The sequence below is a fragment of the Carcharhinus amblyrhynchos genome, chromosome 7, assembly GCF_965287045.1.
Source record: "Carcharhinus amblyrhynchos chromosome 7, sCarAmb.v2.hapA, whole genome shotgun sequence".
Lineage (NCBI taxonomy): Eukaryota > Metazoa > Chordata > Chondrichthyes > Carcharhiniformes > Carcharhinidae > Carcharhinus > Carcharhinus amblyrhynchos.
In genome coordinates this window covers 87,874,924-87,893,814 of record NC_137330.1, presented here as the reverse complement: position 1 = coordinate 87,893,814, position 18,891 = coordinate 87,874,924, and the positions used below count along the sequence as shown (strand labels likewise).

General features: G+C 41.7%; 1 protein-coding gene across 2 annotated transcripts in view; it reads right to left on the bottom strand.

The window, feature by feature from the left end:
• The window catches only part of sgk1 (serum/glucocorticoid regulated kinase 1), an 86,816-nt gene that overhangs the window by 46,285 nt on the left and 21,640 nt on the right, over nt 1-18,891 (bottom strand). For both annotated transcript variants that reach the window (XM_080192736.1, XM_080192737.1), the window contains one exon: nt 11,471-11,671. In XM_080192736.1, coding sequence (XP_080048862.1) covers nt 11,471-11,671 — 201 coding nt within the window. The remainder of the gene's footprint in view (nt 1-11,470; nt 11,672-18,891) is intronic.

The window sequence follows — 18,891 nt, the reverse complement described above, 5'->3', positions numbered from 1 at the left end:
TCCTTAATGCTGTAGCATTAGATGATTCTAACCTAACATATATGACAGCAGATTCACAAAGCATGGTACCAGTGCGCCCATATCATTTCACCCATTGTTCCATCATTCGCAATTCCTCGGATAATGAGGTAGACCCTGTTTGCACGCAGCGAGACTGAGACAGCTTTGGGTGTTCTTGCCACACAAGTATTCAGTGATGGCCACTTCCAACAGAGCCTAACTACCTCCCCTTGATATTTTACAGAATTCCTATCATCAAATCTCCAACCATCAATATCCTGGGGGATCCATTGACTAGAAATGTAATTGGACGAGCCACATAAATAATGAGGCTGATAGAGCAAGTCAGAGGCTGGTAGAGCAGGAGAGAAGTGGGGAATTCTGAACGTTGACCCACCTCCTGACTCCTCAAAGTCTGTCCACCATCAACGAGGCCCCATTCAGGAATGTGATGGAATACTTCCCTCTTTCCTGGATGAGTGCAACTCCGACAATACTTAAGCCTGATACTATCCAGGACAAAATTGCTTATTTGATTTGCACCCTTACGCCGTTGGCACACCATGGCTGCAAAGTATGCAGCAACTTACCGAGGCTCCTATAACAGCACCTCAGAAGCTTGTACTTCTGCTACTTAGAAGGGCAAGGGTAGAAGCACATGGGAACACCACCAACTGCATATTGCCACCCCCACCCCCTGCAGCATCGCCCACCCTTCTCCCTCCAAGTAATAGATGGTGGCACAGTGGTTAGCACTGCTGCCTCTCAAAGTCAGGGATCTAGGTTCAGTTCCCATGGTGGGTCACTGCCTGTGTGGAGTCTGCACATTCTCCCTGTGTCTCCATGGGTTTCCTCCGGGTGCTCTGGTTTCCTCCCACAGTCTGAAAGGTATGCTGGTTATATGCGTTGGTCTTGCTAAATTCTCTCTGTGTACCCAAACAGGCACCAGAGTAAGAACATAAGAACATAAGAAATAGGAGCAGGAGTAGGCCATCTAGCCCTTCGAGCCTGCCCCGCCATTCAATAAGATCATGGCTGATCTGAAGTGGATCAGTTCCACTTTCCCGCTTTCTCTCCATAACCCTTAATTCCCCTTTCTATCAGAAACCTATCTACCCGTGACTTAAATATATTTAGCGAGGTAGCCTCCACCACTTCAATGGGCAGAGATTCCAGAGATTCATCACCCTTTCAGTGAAGTATATCCTCCTCAACTCCGAGTGTGGCAGCTAGGGGATTTTCACAATTACTTCATTGCTGTGTTAATGTAAGCCTACTTGTGACATCAATAAATAAACTTTAAAAACTTTAAACATCCTAATTTGAAACTCTATCACCATTCCTTCATCATTATTGGGTCAAAATCCTGGAACTCTCTCATATAACAACACTGTGGGTGTACCTGCACGGCATAGAGTTCAGTGTTCAAAGAAATGGCTCACCACTACCTTCTCAAAGTCTAGTAGGATGGATAATAAACTCTAGCCTCACTCATGACACTGATATCCAGCAAATGAGTCGAAAATAAATTGAGTTCAGATAGTTCAGCAAAGATTTAGGTTTGGACTTGAAACAGTCCTGGTCTTAATGGCTTTGTGCTTACTTGATGAGTCACTTTTAGTTTGTGAGTTAATTGGCTCTTTTGTGTCCTGCTTGACGTGATTGTTATCAACATTTTGTTCTAGCTTAAAAATTAGGATGTGACTAGTTTCAAAATGCATGACCTGCAGGAGACTGTACGTGTAGCGGCAAGCGAACAGTGTGATTGTTAAAAACTCTGCTAGCTTCTTCATCCTAATTAAGGATTCAACATCAATCAATCTGTAATGAATCATTTCAGAAATGAACTCACTTAGCATTTCTTTTAACCTGATGGCTCTGTTATGAAACCAACTAATGGACTTCAAACAGCTCTCTTTCAACAACTCAAAGTGAAGCTTCCTTTCAACTGTTTTGTTTGAAGTCACTTTCTCCGTAACAATGAATGTTCAGTTGATGTGCTGTGTGATTTTTGTTCAACTAATAAAATTTGGTGTTGTCACATAAAACAGAAACATTAAATCAGCTAATTGTTTTAAAGCATCAGTGACATTTAAGGATGAATGTGAAGATGGCTCTTTAACTATGATATAGGGATAAATCAAAGGTGAATATTTAAATATTAATTGCTTCTGGCATTGTTAGGAGATTTTTCAAAGGGCTCTAGATACCACCTTCACTAACAGTGTCCTTTGCCTGTTCTCTGAATCTCAATATTAGCTCCTTTCTTTGGCCATTCATAGGAAAAAGCTTTCTGTGGGTTCATCTCCCTACCCACATCCCCTTCATGGCTTTACCTATTCTGGGATCCAATTTAATTAAGGACACACCCCAGACAGCTTTATAAATTACTTAGATGGTTTAGTTTGAAGTTTTAGATTGAAGGATCATCTTTTTAACCCTATGTATTAAATACTGCCACATCTCGTTAGTTGTATTGACCTGAACAGGCACCAGAGTGTGGTGACTAGGGGGATTTCACGGTAATTTCATTGCAGTGTTAAATGTAAACCTTACTTGTGACTAATAAATAAATTTTTACTTTGTTATGAGAAGCTCTACCAATAACCAGAATGAGTAATGATACTAACTTGTGTTCTACTAACTCACAGAGGAAGATGTTCTAGCTTCAAATCCTTGCTCTGAGCTAACTGCTGGCTGATTTCAGTCACAGTAAGAAGTTTCACAACACCAGGTTACAGTCCAACCAGTTTATTTGATAGTAATCTCACAAGCTTTCGGGAACGGTGTTCCTTTGTCAGGTATGTGGAAGGTGTGGCACTTTCTTTCACTTTCTGGCCTGTCAGTGAGGCTCTTACTCTTGGTAAATACAAAAGTAAGGGCCTGATGATATTAATCAGGGCCACTGAATTCAGACCATAATTCCTAATTTAACACTTGTTTGTTGCACCTAGCTTACATGTAGGAACAGGCCCAAAAAGAGGATGTCTTTATGGTGTCCAGAAGAGTACACCTTGTTCGCAAGAAATCTTTTAATGGGGGGGAGGGGAAGGGATTGGTGTTGGGTTTTCGCTCCCCTGAAGGATATCATTTACTGTCCTCTCCACTATCTCCCACCTCACCAGCTCTTACCAAACTGCCAGACAGCTCGAAAGCAATTCTTGTCATATTCTCCCTCGCTGGTCTGACGTCGGATGGAAGTCAGAACTGATTAACTTAAATCATTCCTGGGAGGCAGTACTAGGCTTCGTATTGGAGATTATGCTCAGCTGAAGCCCATGCTTATCCCTCACCCCCAGTAGCTAAGACTATAGATCTCAGTTGAAAGAAACTTGGTTCAAGGTTATTTTTGAATAGCAAATATTTCATTGGAACCATTAATACAAGGCTCTTTTGTGATTATTAATTCCACCTTCCCTAGACCCAGGACTACACAGTTACCTTACTTGATTTTACTGCAAGCAGACAATTCTGTAGTTTGCTTCTCTCCCTTACTTGATTTTACTGCAAGCAGACAATTCTGTAGTTTGCTTCTCTCCCCTTGCGTTAATATTTTGTTCTTACTGGTTAGTTCAGAAAAAAAAAACTGAGCTGGTCTACAGTCAAAACATTTCATTTCTTTGGAATACTTCTAATGTTGTCTGGTTCAGTCTGTCTCTTTGTTTGGATCTAAAGTAACACCTGTCCATTAAACTCTGATCTGAACAAAGTGTTCCCGGACTGACAGTATAAGGAACTAAACTGGCCTAAACCAGAAAATTAAAACCCAGATGTAAGTTACGTTTATTACAGTTGGATTCAAGATTACAAGTGAAAATGTGGCTGAGTTCCAAGTGTTTTTTTCACTTTGACTCCAATCCAATGTGAACCTAAACCTAGACAAGCTGGGGGAATGGGCAGCATACTGGTAGATGCAGCTCAATGCAGAGTAATGGGAAGTGATTCATTTTGGTAGGAGAGATGGGGAGAGGCAATAAAAAGGGTACGTTCTAAAAGGAAGTACAAGAAAATGGAGACCTGGTGATAGATGTGCACAAATTATTGAAGGTAGCAGGGCAGGTTGAGGGTGTGGTTAAAAAGGCATACAACATTCTAGGCTTTATAAATGGAGGCAGAGTGTACAAAAACAAGGAAATAATGATGATGTTTTTAAAAGTGTGGTTCAGCATCACCTGTGGTACTTTGTCCAATTCCGGGCATAGCACTTTAGGAAGGATGTGAAGGATGGTACAGAAAAGATTTACAAAAATTGTTCCAGTGACAAGGGATTTCAGTTACGTGGATCGATTGGAGAAACGACGGTTGATCTCCTTAGAGAAGAGAAAATTGAGAGAGGATTCTATTTATGTTCAAAACCATGAGGCGATTGGACAGAGTAGACAGGGAGAAAATTCTCCCAGTGACATAGGTGGTTGGCAAAAGGACCAAAGATGACATGAAGACGACATTTTCTGTGCAGTGAATGGTTAGGATCTGGAATGCACTGCCTGACAGGGAGATGGAGGAAAATTCAACTGTGGTTTTCAGAAGGGAATTGAATTGAGGGGCTGTGGAGCAAGGGCTGGAGAGTGGGACTAGCTGAATTACTCTTGCAGAGAGTCAGAACAAACTCGACAGCCATATGCCCTACTCCTCTGCTATAATCACTCTTAAATTCTATGAGGATTCATCATTTAGCATCAATGTATTGGCCAGTTCAAAATCACACTTGTCTTTCAACAAACAATGGCATATTAGTATAAGTGTGGTTAAGCAGGGTAAGCTCCCAAGCCCGAATGGATGTGCTATAGTTTCATTCAAAATTAGGCCTCGGATGTCATTATGAAGCTGGAACATATGTGACACTTACAGGATTCAGGAAGGTATCTTGTCCATCAGAAAAGACATTGCTTTAAAATCTGCCTTGGGCTGGAACAGAGGGGAACAGGACATGGCCATTCTTTCTAAAACTAATTTCCACTGGATGGGGAGGATTAAAATTTCTCTGATGATTCTGATTTCATGTACCACTTTGTTCATTTACAGATATTTTTGTCCATTTACAGAAGAACAATGTAAAGCAGTGACGCCTAGCCTAAGGACTGCATATACTGTTCACACAGAACATGAATGGACCTACCTTGCATGAAGTTAATCTTTCTCTACACCCTAGCTATGACTGTAACAGTATGTTTTGTCTGCAATACTGTACACTAATATATGTGACAATAATAAATTAAATCAAATTAAACAAATGGAGAGAGATGAAATAAGAATGCGTCAGTGGGTAGCACTCCCACATGTTACTCTTTCATTGCAAGTCACCAGCATTTTCATGCCTTTCAGATCTTTAGAATTCTGCGGAGAGAGAACTTTAACTCCAATTAAATGTTTCAAATTAAATTTATGGATCATTTATGCACTGCTTTGTGATAATATCAGCTGCACAGTTTGTGAGTCCAAGGCAGCATTGTCTTTAGTTGAGGTAGAAAGAAGGTGAGTGACACCGTCAGTCTTGTCAGGATGGGAGGATAGTGGGATGTTGCGGGGGGGCGGAAGGGGTACTTACATGTCTTGTCTAGGAATCAAATAGGATTAGCTACCAAACAATATATATATATAACATATATAAAAGTGTTTTGCAATGCAGAATATAATTTCTTGATGAGAAAGGATTAATAAGTTTACGGAGGATAGCAGCACAGAAACAAGTCAATTTGACCATGCCCAATCCATGCCAGCATCTATGCTGTACTTGAGACTTCTTCTGTCTTTCCTCATCTAATTCCATCAGTGTAATCCTCTCTAATTCCATCAGTGTAACCCTCTACTCCCTTCTCCCCCATGTTACCTGTTGAAACTCCCCTTAAACGCATTTAAACTATTCACTTCAGCGACTCACTATGGTAGTGAACTCTACATTCTCACCACTCTCAGTGCCTCAGTTGGTAACACTCTGACATCTGAACCACAAAGTCCAGGATTCAACTCCGATTCCAGCAGTTGGGCACAGAAATCACAACTGATATCAGAAATCAGATAAATCTAGATTATAATACATCGATTACATTATCCCAACTGGCAAAAGATGACTAAAAAAGAGAGATTGGAGTACGACAGAAAACTGGCAACAAATATAAAACAGACAGTAAAAGCTACAAATATATAAAAAGGAAGAACATAGCTAAGTATTGGTCCCTTAGATGTTGAGACTGGGGAATTAACAATGCCAGAGAATTTGAACAAATATTTTGTATCTGTCCTTACAGTAGAAAGCACAAAAAAACCTCAGAATGGTAGAAAATCAAAAGGCAAAAGGGAGAGAGGAACTTAAACCAATCATCATTAGAGAAAAAAATAATACGAAAACTAATTGGTTGGCAAGTCCCCTGAACGATGGTCTGCATCCTAGGGTTTTCAAATAAGTGGCTGCAGAGATAGTGATGCATTGTTTGAATTCTTCCAAAATTTCCTAGATTCTGGAAATGTCTGAGAGATTGGAAAACCGCAAATGGACACCTGTGTTCAAATATGGAGGGCAACAGAAAGCAGGAAACTGACCCTCAGAGATGATATTCACTTAGCCTCACGTTTGTCATAGGGAACAATGCTAGGATCCATTATTAGAGGTAATACTTGTGCAATTAGTAAACCACAAAGTAATCAGGTAGAGTCAACATAGTTTTGTGAAAAGAAAATTATGCTTGATTTTTTTTTAAGAAAAGTTCTTTGAGGACATAACAAACAGGAGGACGGGACCAAAAAATGAAGTGAGTCTTTCAAAAGTCCATTGACTTTGGCAAGACTGGAAGATCTCTCTGGTGGGAGGGGCTGTAAAATTCCACCCATTTGGATTTCCAAAAGGTATTTAATAAGATGTCACATAAAAGCACAAGATAAGAGCCTGTTGGGGAAACATATTATAACATATGAGCTCTTTACCTCTGAGGAAGAGTTGGGTTGGACTTGAAATGTTAACCCTGTTTCTCTCTCCACAGATGCTGCCAGACCTGCTGCTTTTTCCAGCATTTTTTGTTTTTATTTTAGATTTCCAGCATCTACAGAGTTTTGCTTTCATTATAGCATGATCAGTGACCTGGCTAACTAACAAGAAAAAGGGTCAGGATAAATGGGTCATTTTCAGGTTGAGTGGAGTACTGCAGGGATCAGCGCTGGGGCCTCAAAAATTTATATTAGTATCTTGGATGAATTACAGGCTGTATTGTAGCCAACTTTGTTAACAAATAGGTAGGAAAATAGTTTGTGGGGAGGATACAAGGAGCTATAGACAGGCCAGTGTGGGCAGCAAATTGACAGGTGGAGTAAATTGTGGGAAAATGTGAGGTTATCCAATTTGGCAGGAAGGATAGAAAAATGGGATATTATTTAAATGGTTAGAGAATACAGAGTGGTGTGGAATAAAGGGATCAGGGAGTCCTTGTACATGAATCTCGAAAGATTAGCAAGTACTGCAAATTTGGGAAGCAAGTTGATTATTGGTCTTTATTGTAAAGAAGATGGAATATAAAAGAGTGATTTCTTGCTGCAGCTGTACAGGGCATTGTGAGGCACTGTGTACAGTTTTTGCCTTCTTACTTAAGGAGGGATATACTTGCATTGGAAGCAATTCAGAGATGGTTAACTAGGCTGATTCCTATGATGAAGGGGTTGGTTTTCTTGTGAGGAAAGCTGAGCAAGTTGGGCACTTAGAAGAAAGAAAGGTGATCTTATTGAACTATATCAGATCCTGAGGAGCCTTGACAGGGTGGATGCTGAGAGTATACTTCCCCTTGTGGAGGAAATCTAGAAATAGAGGGTACAGTTAAAATAAGTGGTTTCCCATTTCATTCAGAGACGAGGAGGAATATCATGTCTCAGCGGGTCAGTAGTCTTTGGAATTATCTTTCACAGAGAACAGTAGAGTCTGGGTCGTTGAATTTATTCAAGGCTGAATTTGATTGGAAAGGCACATGGGGGTATAGGAAAGTGGAGTTAATAAAATCAGCCATGACCTTATTGAGCAGGCTCGAGGGGCAGAATGGCCTCCTATATTTTATTACCTTATAATCTATGTGATACATAAATCACCAAAAGTTTGTATCCAGGTACAGATTAGAAAGGCACATGGAATATTGGTGTTTATTACAATGGGAATTGAATATTAAAGTAGAGAGGTATTGCTACAGCAGTACAACATTTTAGTGAAACTGCCACTGGAATAATTGGTCTCCCTTAAGAAAGGATATAATTGCATTAGAAACAGTTCAGTGAAAGTTCACCCAGCTGATTCCTGTTACAAAGAGGTTAGCTAATGAGGAAACGTTGAGTAGGTTGGACCTATACTCATTAATCTAGATGAATGAAAGGTAATCTTTTTGAAATATATAAGCTCCTGAGGGAACTTAACAGGGTAGATGCTGAAAGCGCGTATTCCTTACAGAAGAGCTTAGAAATAGGGTGCACAGCTTAGAAATTTCAGGCCTGCCTTTCAAGATTGTGATGCAGAGAATATTTTTCTCTCAGAGAATCAATTGTCTGGAATTCTCTTCCCCAGAAAGCAATGGTGGCTCAAGGAATTAATGATTTAATCCTGGTCCTAATTCTTGTGTTCTTCTGTACTCACTATTACCTCTTTGAAAAATTCAATGGGTGGGATTTTCTCACCGAGGTCAACAGACCTTTTGCTTCACCATCCAATTCTTCATCCTGTCCATGACAATCCCTGTGGCATGAGGGACTGGAAGATTTAGGTCAATATATTTGGTTAAACAAGACTTCCCCTTTTGAAATCCATGCTGAATATTCAATGTGGATTCCATTATTTTCTCCTATTCCCAGTGTTAAGTTAACTGATTTACAGTTGCTTGGATGAGTTCTATACCCTTCTTAATAATAAGTATACCATTAGCTATCTTCCAGTCTTCTGGCACTGCACCTTTCTCTAAAACATTATTAAATACATGTAGCAACACCCCTGCTATCTCTTCCCTAAATTCTTGTAAAATGCAGATGTAAGCCATCTTTTGCAAAGGTTTTAACCCTTTTAAATTTGATTGGCTTATTTATTAATTTGCCTTCTTAAATATTAAATGCAGTTATCTCATTTCTAATCTCATCATTTGATGTCATGTCAATCTGGCCTGCTCCCTTGGTGAAATCTGAAGCACACCACGATTTCTCTGATGTGAATGATATTACTATGATGTAGATCTATTCTCATCTATTTCACTATTTTGTTTATGTTGCTTGATAATTTAATCCTATAGTTCTTCTTTGTCTCCTAATTGATTTTTCTTACCTGCCTATAATTTCTCCATATTCTCCCTTGTCATCGCCTCCCCTGTAGTCCATGTACATTAGAAATGCCTCTGTTCATATGCTCAACTTTTACTTTACATCCATTGTGAGTCATTAGCGCAGACCTTTCTGTTGTTCTTCAGCAGATTAAATTTTTACTGGACTTTATACAATTATAGGATAATAGAATCCCCACAGTGTGGAAGAGGCCATTTGGCCCATTGAGTCTGCACTGACTCTCAGAGAGCAACTTACCCAGGTCCTATCCCCTAACCTGACAATGTTTACCCCATTAATTCCCCTAAACTATACATCTTGAGACACTAAGCATGGCTAATCCACCTAACCTGCACTTCTTTAGACTGTGGGAGCAAACCAGAGAACCCGGAGGAAACACATGCAGAAACGGGAAGAATGTGCACATTTCACACAGTCATCCAAGGGTGGAATTGAACCTAGGTCCCTGGAGCTGTGAGGCAGCAGTGCTAACCATCATGCCACTGTACCGCCCTTACTGAACAACATTTTAAATTAGGGTGCCCACTGCTGTTCTACATCACTGTTTGCTAATATTATTTCCATTTTATTTTCTCAAGTTCTATATACAGCCCTCAAAATCAACTTCCCTCTAATCTGTTACTCTGTCCTTCTCAACAATGATGAGACTACAGATCCTGACAACAGCATGAATATATAACATTATGTTCACCATTGTCTTGATATTCACTTACTTTCACTTGCTTCTCTGCTCTAGTTCATTCACCATTATCAGAACCAACAGTGAATCTCACTTTTTGGGCTTTTTACATGTTGGGTTAGAAAGGAGTCTTTATACCATTGTAGAAATTTTGGTATTGCTGCTGTCAAAGCTTTTTGTCTTGGATTCATCAGGGGAGTTCCCAAGACTAGCAAAGGGAACAATAATTTATACTGCATAATAAGAGGGTGCTAATTGGTTGGTAAATGGACATTAGTTGTTAGAGGCCTTTCCATAGAGAATGCACCAGGGAACAGTTAAATGCCAAAACTTTGTTCAAATTCAACCAGGCAGGTGACTCTGATTGGTCCTGTAGACTACATCTATTAATATGATTGATCCTTTAGACTGACCCTACCAACTACAGCTGTTTATGTGATTGATCCTTTATTATACTTTATCTCTCCACATATGGATTCTATTTATATCTTGCTAATAGCTGCACCATTTTTTTTTCTACTATGATTATGTTTTCCCTATTCCCATGTTTTCTAGTTGCTTCTGCACTGGACACCTAGTGCTGGTCTTAGAAGATTTAGTGGCGGACTAGGAATGCCCTTTCTAACCTTATATGTTAGCCCTCATGAGGCAGCAACAGCCACAGGCTCCAAGAAAGCTCTGTCATTCCTCAACTAAAAAAGAAACAGTGATCTGACAAACTAGGTGCAGGTACATAGGCTGGGTAAATTGAGCCTAAATGGCCCAAATTAACCAAAGAAAGCATAAATCATGATAATTGTACTTCTGATGTAAATTACTTAGAGACTGTGTGGTTGCTGCAAAGAACATTATACATATGCAAATCTTCTTATTTTACTCAGGTGCTGCTGCAATTCTGGGATGCTATCTTTTAACTACAATATTAAACTGAAACCCTGTATGACTAACTGCTCAGGTGAACATCAAAGTGCCCAGGTTTGAAGAAGTGCAGGAAGATCTCCTTAGGGGTAACTTTGACTTTGGATCAGACTATGAAATGGGGATTATCTTCAACTTAGAAATTTTTCCTGATTCCTGGGAGAGATGTATAACAGGCAACAAAATCAATGTGACCTAAAAATCTATTTTGTGGTGTCCTGACTCACAGTCTCCCTCTGACAACACCACCAAAATGGATCATTAGGTCACCAAAATTGGTCATTTATCTCATTTGTTATTTATGGGATTCTGCCATGATTAGATTGGTGCATATGTCTATGAATCAACAGTGACTGCACTTCAAATCTAATTGATTGCCGAAGAACATAGTTCTTTCTTGTTCACAAACCCATGACACCAAGAGGTAAGTGGCAGCAACACATAGAATGGCATCAGTTGCAATTAGCACCATGATGGAAATTTTATGAAGCTCTTCTTCCCCAAACAAAAGGAAGTCTTACACTTCTGATAAAGACAATTGCTCTTTAAATTAGTTACACACAACTTTAACTGCTATACCTTGAAGCTCTTTCTGGTTTCCAATGATCCATCAGATTTATGGGTTATATTCGTTTGGCAACAGTGACATTCCATTATGGATGACTGAGCTGCTAACTTAGGAACTTTGCCCATCTTCGATGCACAGGACCCTGGACTGTCTGACTTTGTTGGCGGCAATTCATCTGGGTTGAATCGGTCACTCTTCTTCCATCTTCTGACCTGTCCAAAGAGAAAAGTAACAATTTAATGGTGATTGCATGGCCACCAGACTGAGCTTCAGTTGACTTCAGCCCAAAGAACAAACAAGGATAAATAATTACACCAGACTCAGATAGTTCAACATCTTGCAGGAGAACACAATGGATTCCCACATGACTAGGTATTGCAAGGCAAAGTTAATTGCTAATTTTGGGTGTGCTAACTTCTATATGTTATGGAAATATGCTCAGGAACAACAGCACTTAAAAGTTACCCTCCAGGTCACACACTGTCCTACCTTGTAACTATATTTCTTTTCATTAATTTATGGAAACAGTGAAAATTGGATCGACTTCAAGTTAGCATTATTTTCAAATGTGTGTTTGTGTGCATCATGCCTGTGACATTCACAATTTGCCTCCTTTTTCCTACTGATCGAAATTGTATCAGCTGGAAATGGGAATGGGCCATCAGCATCTGATCCTGCCACCCATTTCTAAAAGACCTGAATCTTCAACATTTGACCAAAGGACTTATTTTATAGGCCTCCCCAATATCAGGATTTCTATCAGTGTATCAAAACCATAGGGGCTTTTTGCACTGACTAGGCCATCATTTGTTGCCCATCCCTAAATGCCCTTGAGAATGTGGTGGTGAGCTGCCCTCTTAAACTGCTGCTGTCCATGTGGTGTAAATATACCCTCAGTGCTGTTAGAGAGGAAGTTCCTCCACTGTCGCTGGGTCAAAGTCCCGGAATACCCATCCTAACGGCACTGCGGGAGTATCTACATCACATGGAGCGCAGCAGTTCAAAAAGGCATCCCACCATCATCTTCTCTAGGATAATTAGAGGTGGCAGAAAATTGTTTAAAAGGGATCTGAGAGCATTAGGCTGATTGTTAGCGCAAAAAGTCCTTATGGTTTTGATACATTGATAGAAATCCTGATATTGGGGAGACCTACAAAAAAGTCCTTTAGTCAGATTTTGAGAATTCAGGGCTTTTAGAAATGGGTGGTAGGATCAGACGCTGATGGCCTATCCCCATTTCCAGCTGATACAGTTTCGATCAGTAGGGAAAAGGGGGCAAATTGTGAATCTCACAGGCATGATGCACACAAACACACATTTGAAAATAATGCTAACTTTAAATAGATCCCATTTTCACTGTTCCAAGAGTCTTAATCCACAGTGTGGGGAGTCATGAATTTGTAAAGGAGCCATAATCTTGAAAGATTGATAATATCTGAAGTGTCATTGAAACTCCCAACATTTTAAAGATGAAAAACTAGATGCAGCTGTCAGAGTAAAAAAAACACATGCTGTGGAAGTACATTGGTTGGGCAGGCCATTCAATGTAATTTAGCATCTGTTCCATGTAGCTTCTATAGACCTGACAACCCCAGTCATTACAGAAAAGCCAATTCTCAGTACTTGGCTGAGTTTCAAAATGTTCATACCCATTTACCTCAGCAGGGGTACTAAGCTTACATTTTGGTTGACAGTTTTAAGAGGCTATGAAACAATTATAGAAGTTTGTTTGTCTAGATAATAGATTGACCACGAGTGGATTTCAACTCTTTGGATGGCTTTCAATGAAAGAGATTTTCGTTGTGTATCAGTGTGTATGAGTGAAAGCTGCATTAGATTGTTTGGAGTTTTATTTCTCAATTGTGATTCCCAAGGTCCACTCACAGTGGATACTGGGTGAGGAACAATAGAGGGGGCATGTAATATGAGGTGACATGGAAATTTGAAGTGGTTTGGGGCTGTGTTGCTAGCACAATGGAGGACAGGATGGGTATGAGTATGAGGGCTGAGAATTATAGGGGTGAATAGCCTCTTATCAAACAGGGCCAAAGTCTCAGAATTGAGGCAGGCTTGCCTTGGCATTTGCCTGCCTCTGCATTGCCTTTGGAAGCAGCAGACTCAACTCAATCCAGCCTCTGCTTTTCCAGTGTAAAAGTTACATGTGTTGGGACCCTTTATATTTCTTCAGCCTGCCAAGTCAGGAAATCTGCCAAGTGGATTGCCTCAAATGCCTTATTCTGCTTGCAGTGAAGTTTTGACATTTTTTTTCCAGGCTGTCAAAGCATGACTGAAACGTGAAACTAAACTTTTTTTTAAAAGAAGTACTAATGGAGTAGATTTTCCTGTAAATGTGATAGCTGTGTTTTTGGATCGTGTGGGTGCAGGACAGAGTGCAGAAGCAGACAAACAAAGAGAACAAAGAAAATTACAGCACAGGAACAGGCCCTTCAGCCCTCCAAGCCTTCACCGACCATGCTGCCTGACTGAACTAAAAGCCCGACCCTTCCGGAGACCATATCCCTCTATTCCCATCCTATTTATGTATTTGTCAAGATGCCCCTTAAAAAGTCGCTATTGTATCTGCTTCCACTACCTCCCCCCAGCAGCGATTTCCAGGCACCTGCCACCTCTTCATAAAAAACTTGCCTCGTACATCTCCTTTAAACATTGCCCTTCACACCTGAAGCCAATGCCCCCTAGTAATTTACTCTTGCACCTTGGGAAAAAGCTGACTATCCGCTCTGCCTATGCCCCTCATAATCTTGTAGAATTCTATCAGGTTGCCCCTCAACCTTCGTCATTCCAGTGAAAACAAACAAGTTTCTCCAACCTCTCCTCATAGCTAATGCCCTCCATATCAGGCAACATCCTGGTAAATCTTTTCTGTACCCTCTCCAAAGCCTCTGGATTGCACACTGACAAAATAACCTGCTGGTGGATGAATGTCCGCCTGACTTTCTACATCCAGCTTTGCTCAGATTGATCCATTATGCCCTGGTACAATGACAAGAAAATGTGCCACATAATATTAACACACTCAACATAACAGCGTAGTTTAAAATCTCAAGCTGAGAAATGCTCCTATATAATAACACATTCTTGTGGAAGTAAGGTGAATACAGCTGCCCAAAAGTATAGGTTCAGCATATTATGGCCAGGAATTCCATCCAAACTTCTTTTGCTCCCAGCATCAACTTAGCTGGAGGTGCGACAAGAATCCCCTGTATACAGGTAAATAGAGTCCCGCTGGATGTTCAAAGTTATAGCAGTTTGAACAGCTATGAGGAAACCTTATGCCTCTGTTCCTCTTCCCATGAAATCATAGTATGTTCCAGCACAAAAGGAAGTTCAGCCCACCCTACTGTGCCAGCTCTCTGAAAGAGCTAGCTGCTTATTCCCAATGCCCTGTGCATTCCACAAAGCTCTGGGATTTCTTTTACACCTTTAAAATATTGTACACCGCTTTTTTAACAAATGACTTTGGATTGGATTCTGCTTTCAACTTTGGCCCTGTGGACAGAATTTTATGCTCCACCACTTCCGCATCCACTAACCTCCCTCCCGCTCAGTGTCAGGGATGGCACTGCAGTACCTCTTCCAGCCACTGCAGTGCTGTGCCTGGATGGACTGGAGAGCTGTCAGCCAGTCTGATTGGCCTGTCAGCTCTCCAAGATGAGACTCCCATCCAGCATGGAAAGATGTCTCACCTGCTGCCAATCGAGGGCATCAGTGCCAGGTGCCAGCAGGCAGTGCAGTGTTAGCAAGACAAGGCACGCAGCCTGAAGGGAGGCTGAATGGGGGATTATGAAGGGGGAGGGGAGCCAAAGGGTAGTCTGATTTGGTGGCGGGGGGGGGGGGGGTAGGTTGGGTGTTGGATATCCTTCATGTCGGCGTGGTGTGTGTGGTGTATGTGCACAGGCAGGAGGTGGGGGGGTGCTGGTTGTCACCCAGTATTTGTGGGTGAGAAGTGGATGCTCCACTTAGATGAGTGGTCTCCCCTGGTCAGTATGGGGAGGCACCATTTAACTTTGAGGGAAGAGGGGGCCTGTTTCCAAGCATGGAGATCATGTCGCCATTTAAAAATGGCAGCCCAGTCTCAGAACAGCAGACCTACTGAGCGAGTTGCTCAACATGGGCTCATCTGCTTCCTTCAGGAGGGTAACTCCCACTTGATAGACATTGCCAGTGCCAGTGGGAAACACTCCTGTTTTCTTGCCAATGTGGGCACTTAGCCTCAAAACAGGAGATGGAGTGTTTCTTCTCAGAGAGCTGATTTGATTTATTATTGTCACATGTATTAACATACAATGAAACATATTGTTTCTTACGTGCCACACAGACAAAACATACCGTTCATAGAGAAGGAAACAAGAGAGTGCAGAATGTAGTGTTACAGTCACAGCTAGGGTGTAGAGAAAGATCAACTTAATGCAAGATAAGTCTGTTCAAATGTCTGACAACAGCAGGGAAGAAGCTGTTCTTGACTTGGTTGATACGTGACCTCAGACTTCTGTATCTTTTTCCCAAAGGACGGTGGTGGAAGGGAGAATGTCCGGGGTGAGTGGGGTTCTTAATTATGCTGGCTGCTTTGCTGAGGCAGTGGGAAGTGCAGACAGAATCAATGGATGGGAGGCTCGTTTGCGTGATGTATCGGGCTACGTTCATGACCTTTTGTAGATCCTTACAGTCTTGGGCAGAGCAGGAGTCATACCAAGCTGTGATACAACCAAAAGGAATGCTTTCTATGGTGCATCTGTAAAAATTGGTGAGAGTCGTAGCTGACATGCCAAATTTCCTTCATCTTCTGAGAAAGTAGAAGCATTGGTGGGCTTTCGAAATGATGGTGTCGGCATGGGGGGGCCAGGACAGGTTGTTGATGTTCTTGACACCTAAAAACTTGAAGCTCTCGACCTTTCTACTTCATCCCCATTGATATAAACAGGGGCACGTTCTCCTTTACACTTCCTGAAGTCGATGACAATGTTCTTCATTTTGTTGACATTGAGGGAGAGATATTGTTGTCACACCAGTTCACCAGATTCTCTATCTCATTCCTGTACTCTGTCTCGTCATTGTTTGAAATCCAACCCACTACGGTGGTGTCATCAGCAAACTTGAACATCAAATTGGAGGGGTATTTAGCCACAAAGTCATAGGTGTATAAGGAGTATAGTAGGGGGCTGAGAATACAGCCTTGTGAGGCACCAGTGTTGAGGATGATTGTGGAGGAGATGTTGTTGCCTATCCTTACTGATTGCGGTCTGTAAGATAGGAAGTTCAGGATCCAGTCACAGAGGGAGGAGCTGAGGCCATGGAGTTTGGAGATGAGTTTCACGGGAATACTAGTGTTGAAGGCTGAGCTATATCAATAAATAGGAGACTGACATAGGTGTCCTTGTTACAATTCCTGTCCCCTCTCTCTCTCTCTCTCTGATGTGGAGATGCTGGCGTTGAACTGGGGTAAGTCCAGTAAGAAGTCTCACAACACCAGGTTAAGGTCCAACAGGTTTATTTGGTAGCACAAACTTCGAAGTGCCACTCCTTCTTCAGGTGAACAACACCCTGAAAGCTCGTGCTACCAAATAAATCTGTTGGACTTTAACCTGGTGTTGTGAGACTTCTTACTGCGCTCTCTCTCTGACTCACACTGACCTCGGCCCTCTGTGCTTATGTCATTTGACCACTATCACTAGGCAACATAAACTTTTTGTCTACCGCAGTTCCTCAGTCACTAAACTTTTGACCCTTTTTAACTCTTTTCTTAACTTCATGGGTTGTGATTCTTGATACTTTCCACCCACTGTGCTGAAGGGAATGGGTCAGGTGATCCTGGGTGTAGGGTTATCTGCCCAGAGAGAGCCCCCCCCCCCCAACTCCGCCCACTCCCCCACCCACCGGGAGGGCAGTTGTAATTTGGAGTGTGGAGCGAGAAAGACCTGCTATGAAAACCTGTGTTCCCCGACATCTGTCTGTGGAGTGAGTTATTGGGGATACACCACCTACTGCCTACAAAATACCCGCAGCAGCAGGAAAGTGGCAGGTATGCCACCCCCTGCCTTCCCATCTGATTTTCCGATCTCTTGCCTCCCAACCCATTCCTTGTGATCCTGTAAGATCCTAGCTTCTGTCATTCTATCTGTTATCAGTTGTTTTTCTATCACTGTCCTTCCATGTGTACCTCGATATTTTTTTCCTGCAGTACTGTCAATTTGAAATAAATTTTGACAGCCTAATCTTGTGTGCCTCCGTATGTCTGCGGCATTCATACGAATGATACAAAATAGCTTCCATAGCACCAGTGAGTAGAACAGCTAATGGCAAAAGTAAGTTACTGGGGCTCATCATTTTTCTGCCAGGATGATTTCCACTAAGAAAGATTCTGCAAATTTGGAAATATTCCATTATTAACCCACCCCCAATAAAATGTCACCTGCTACTTTGGAAAGCACTTTACAATAATGTGATAAAGGTCTGTTATAAGGTCAGTTCATCAAGTCATAAAAGCCAGTGGTGCTGAATCAACAGCGTGTGAAATCTATGCTGAACGCATTTATCTTTATAACACATCTTGTTGCTGCTGCTGTAATCTTTGACAGAAGACAGGGTAAAAAGAATGAACAAGAGCTTTGAACTCTCGGGTTTGAGTGTCATTGTCTCAGTTCTACATGGCTATACAACGTTTAGAGCACAGAACCTGGCTATTCAGCATAACAGGCCTAGGTTGCTGCTTATGCTCCATGCACACCTCCACCCACTAACACTACCAACACCCTCATTCCTCCCTATGTTTAATGTCTCCTTAAATACATGTAAGCTATTCCCTTCAACTACTCTCTGTGGTAGTGTGTTCCAACAGGTTAAAGATGTTAGACTGAGTCTGGTGGGCAGTTGGCTAATGGGATGTAAATATGGTCCAAATGTTAGAACAGTCTAGGTCTTAAATTGGAACCATTGGCACGGTAACACTGCTTCACAGCTCCAGGGACCTGGGTTCGATTCCCGGCTTGGGTCACTGTCTGTGTGGAGTTTGCACGTTCTCCTGGAGTCTGCGCAGTTTTCGTCCAGATGCTCCAGTTTCTTCCCACAATCATGCTAAAGTTGCCCCGTAGTGTCCTGAGATGCGTAGGTTAGAGGGATTAGGGGGTAAAATATGTAGGGATATGGGGGTAGGGCCTGGGTGGGATTGCGGTCGGTGCAGACGCGATAGGCCGAATGGCGTCTTTCTGCACTGTAGGGTTTCTATGATTCTATATCATCAAAAATGTATAGTAATTATCAGGAAATCCTGAGATGCATAGGTTAGAGGGATTAGCGGGTAAATGTATAGGGATATGGGGGAAGGGCCTGGCTGGGATCGTGCTCTGTGCAGATTCAATGGGCCAAATGGCCTCTTTCTGCACTGTAGGGTTTCTATGTCTCTACGTTTCACTGG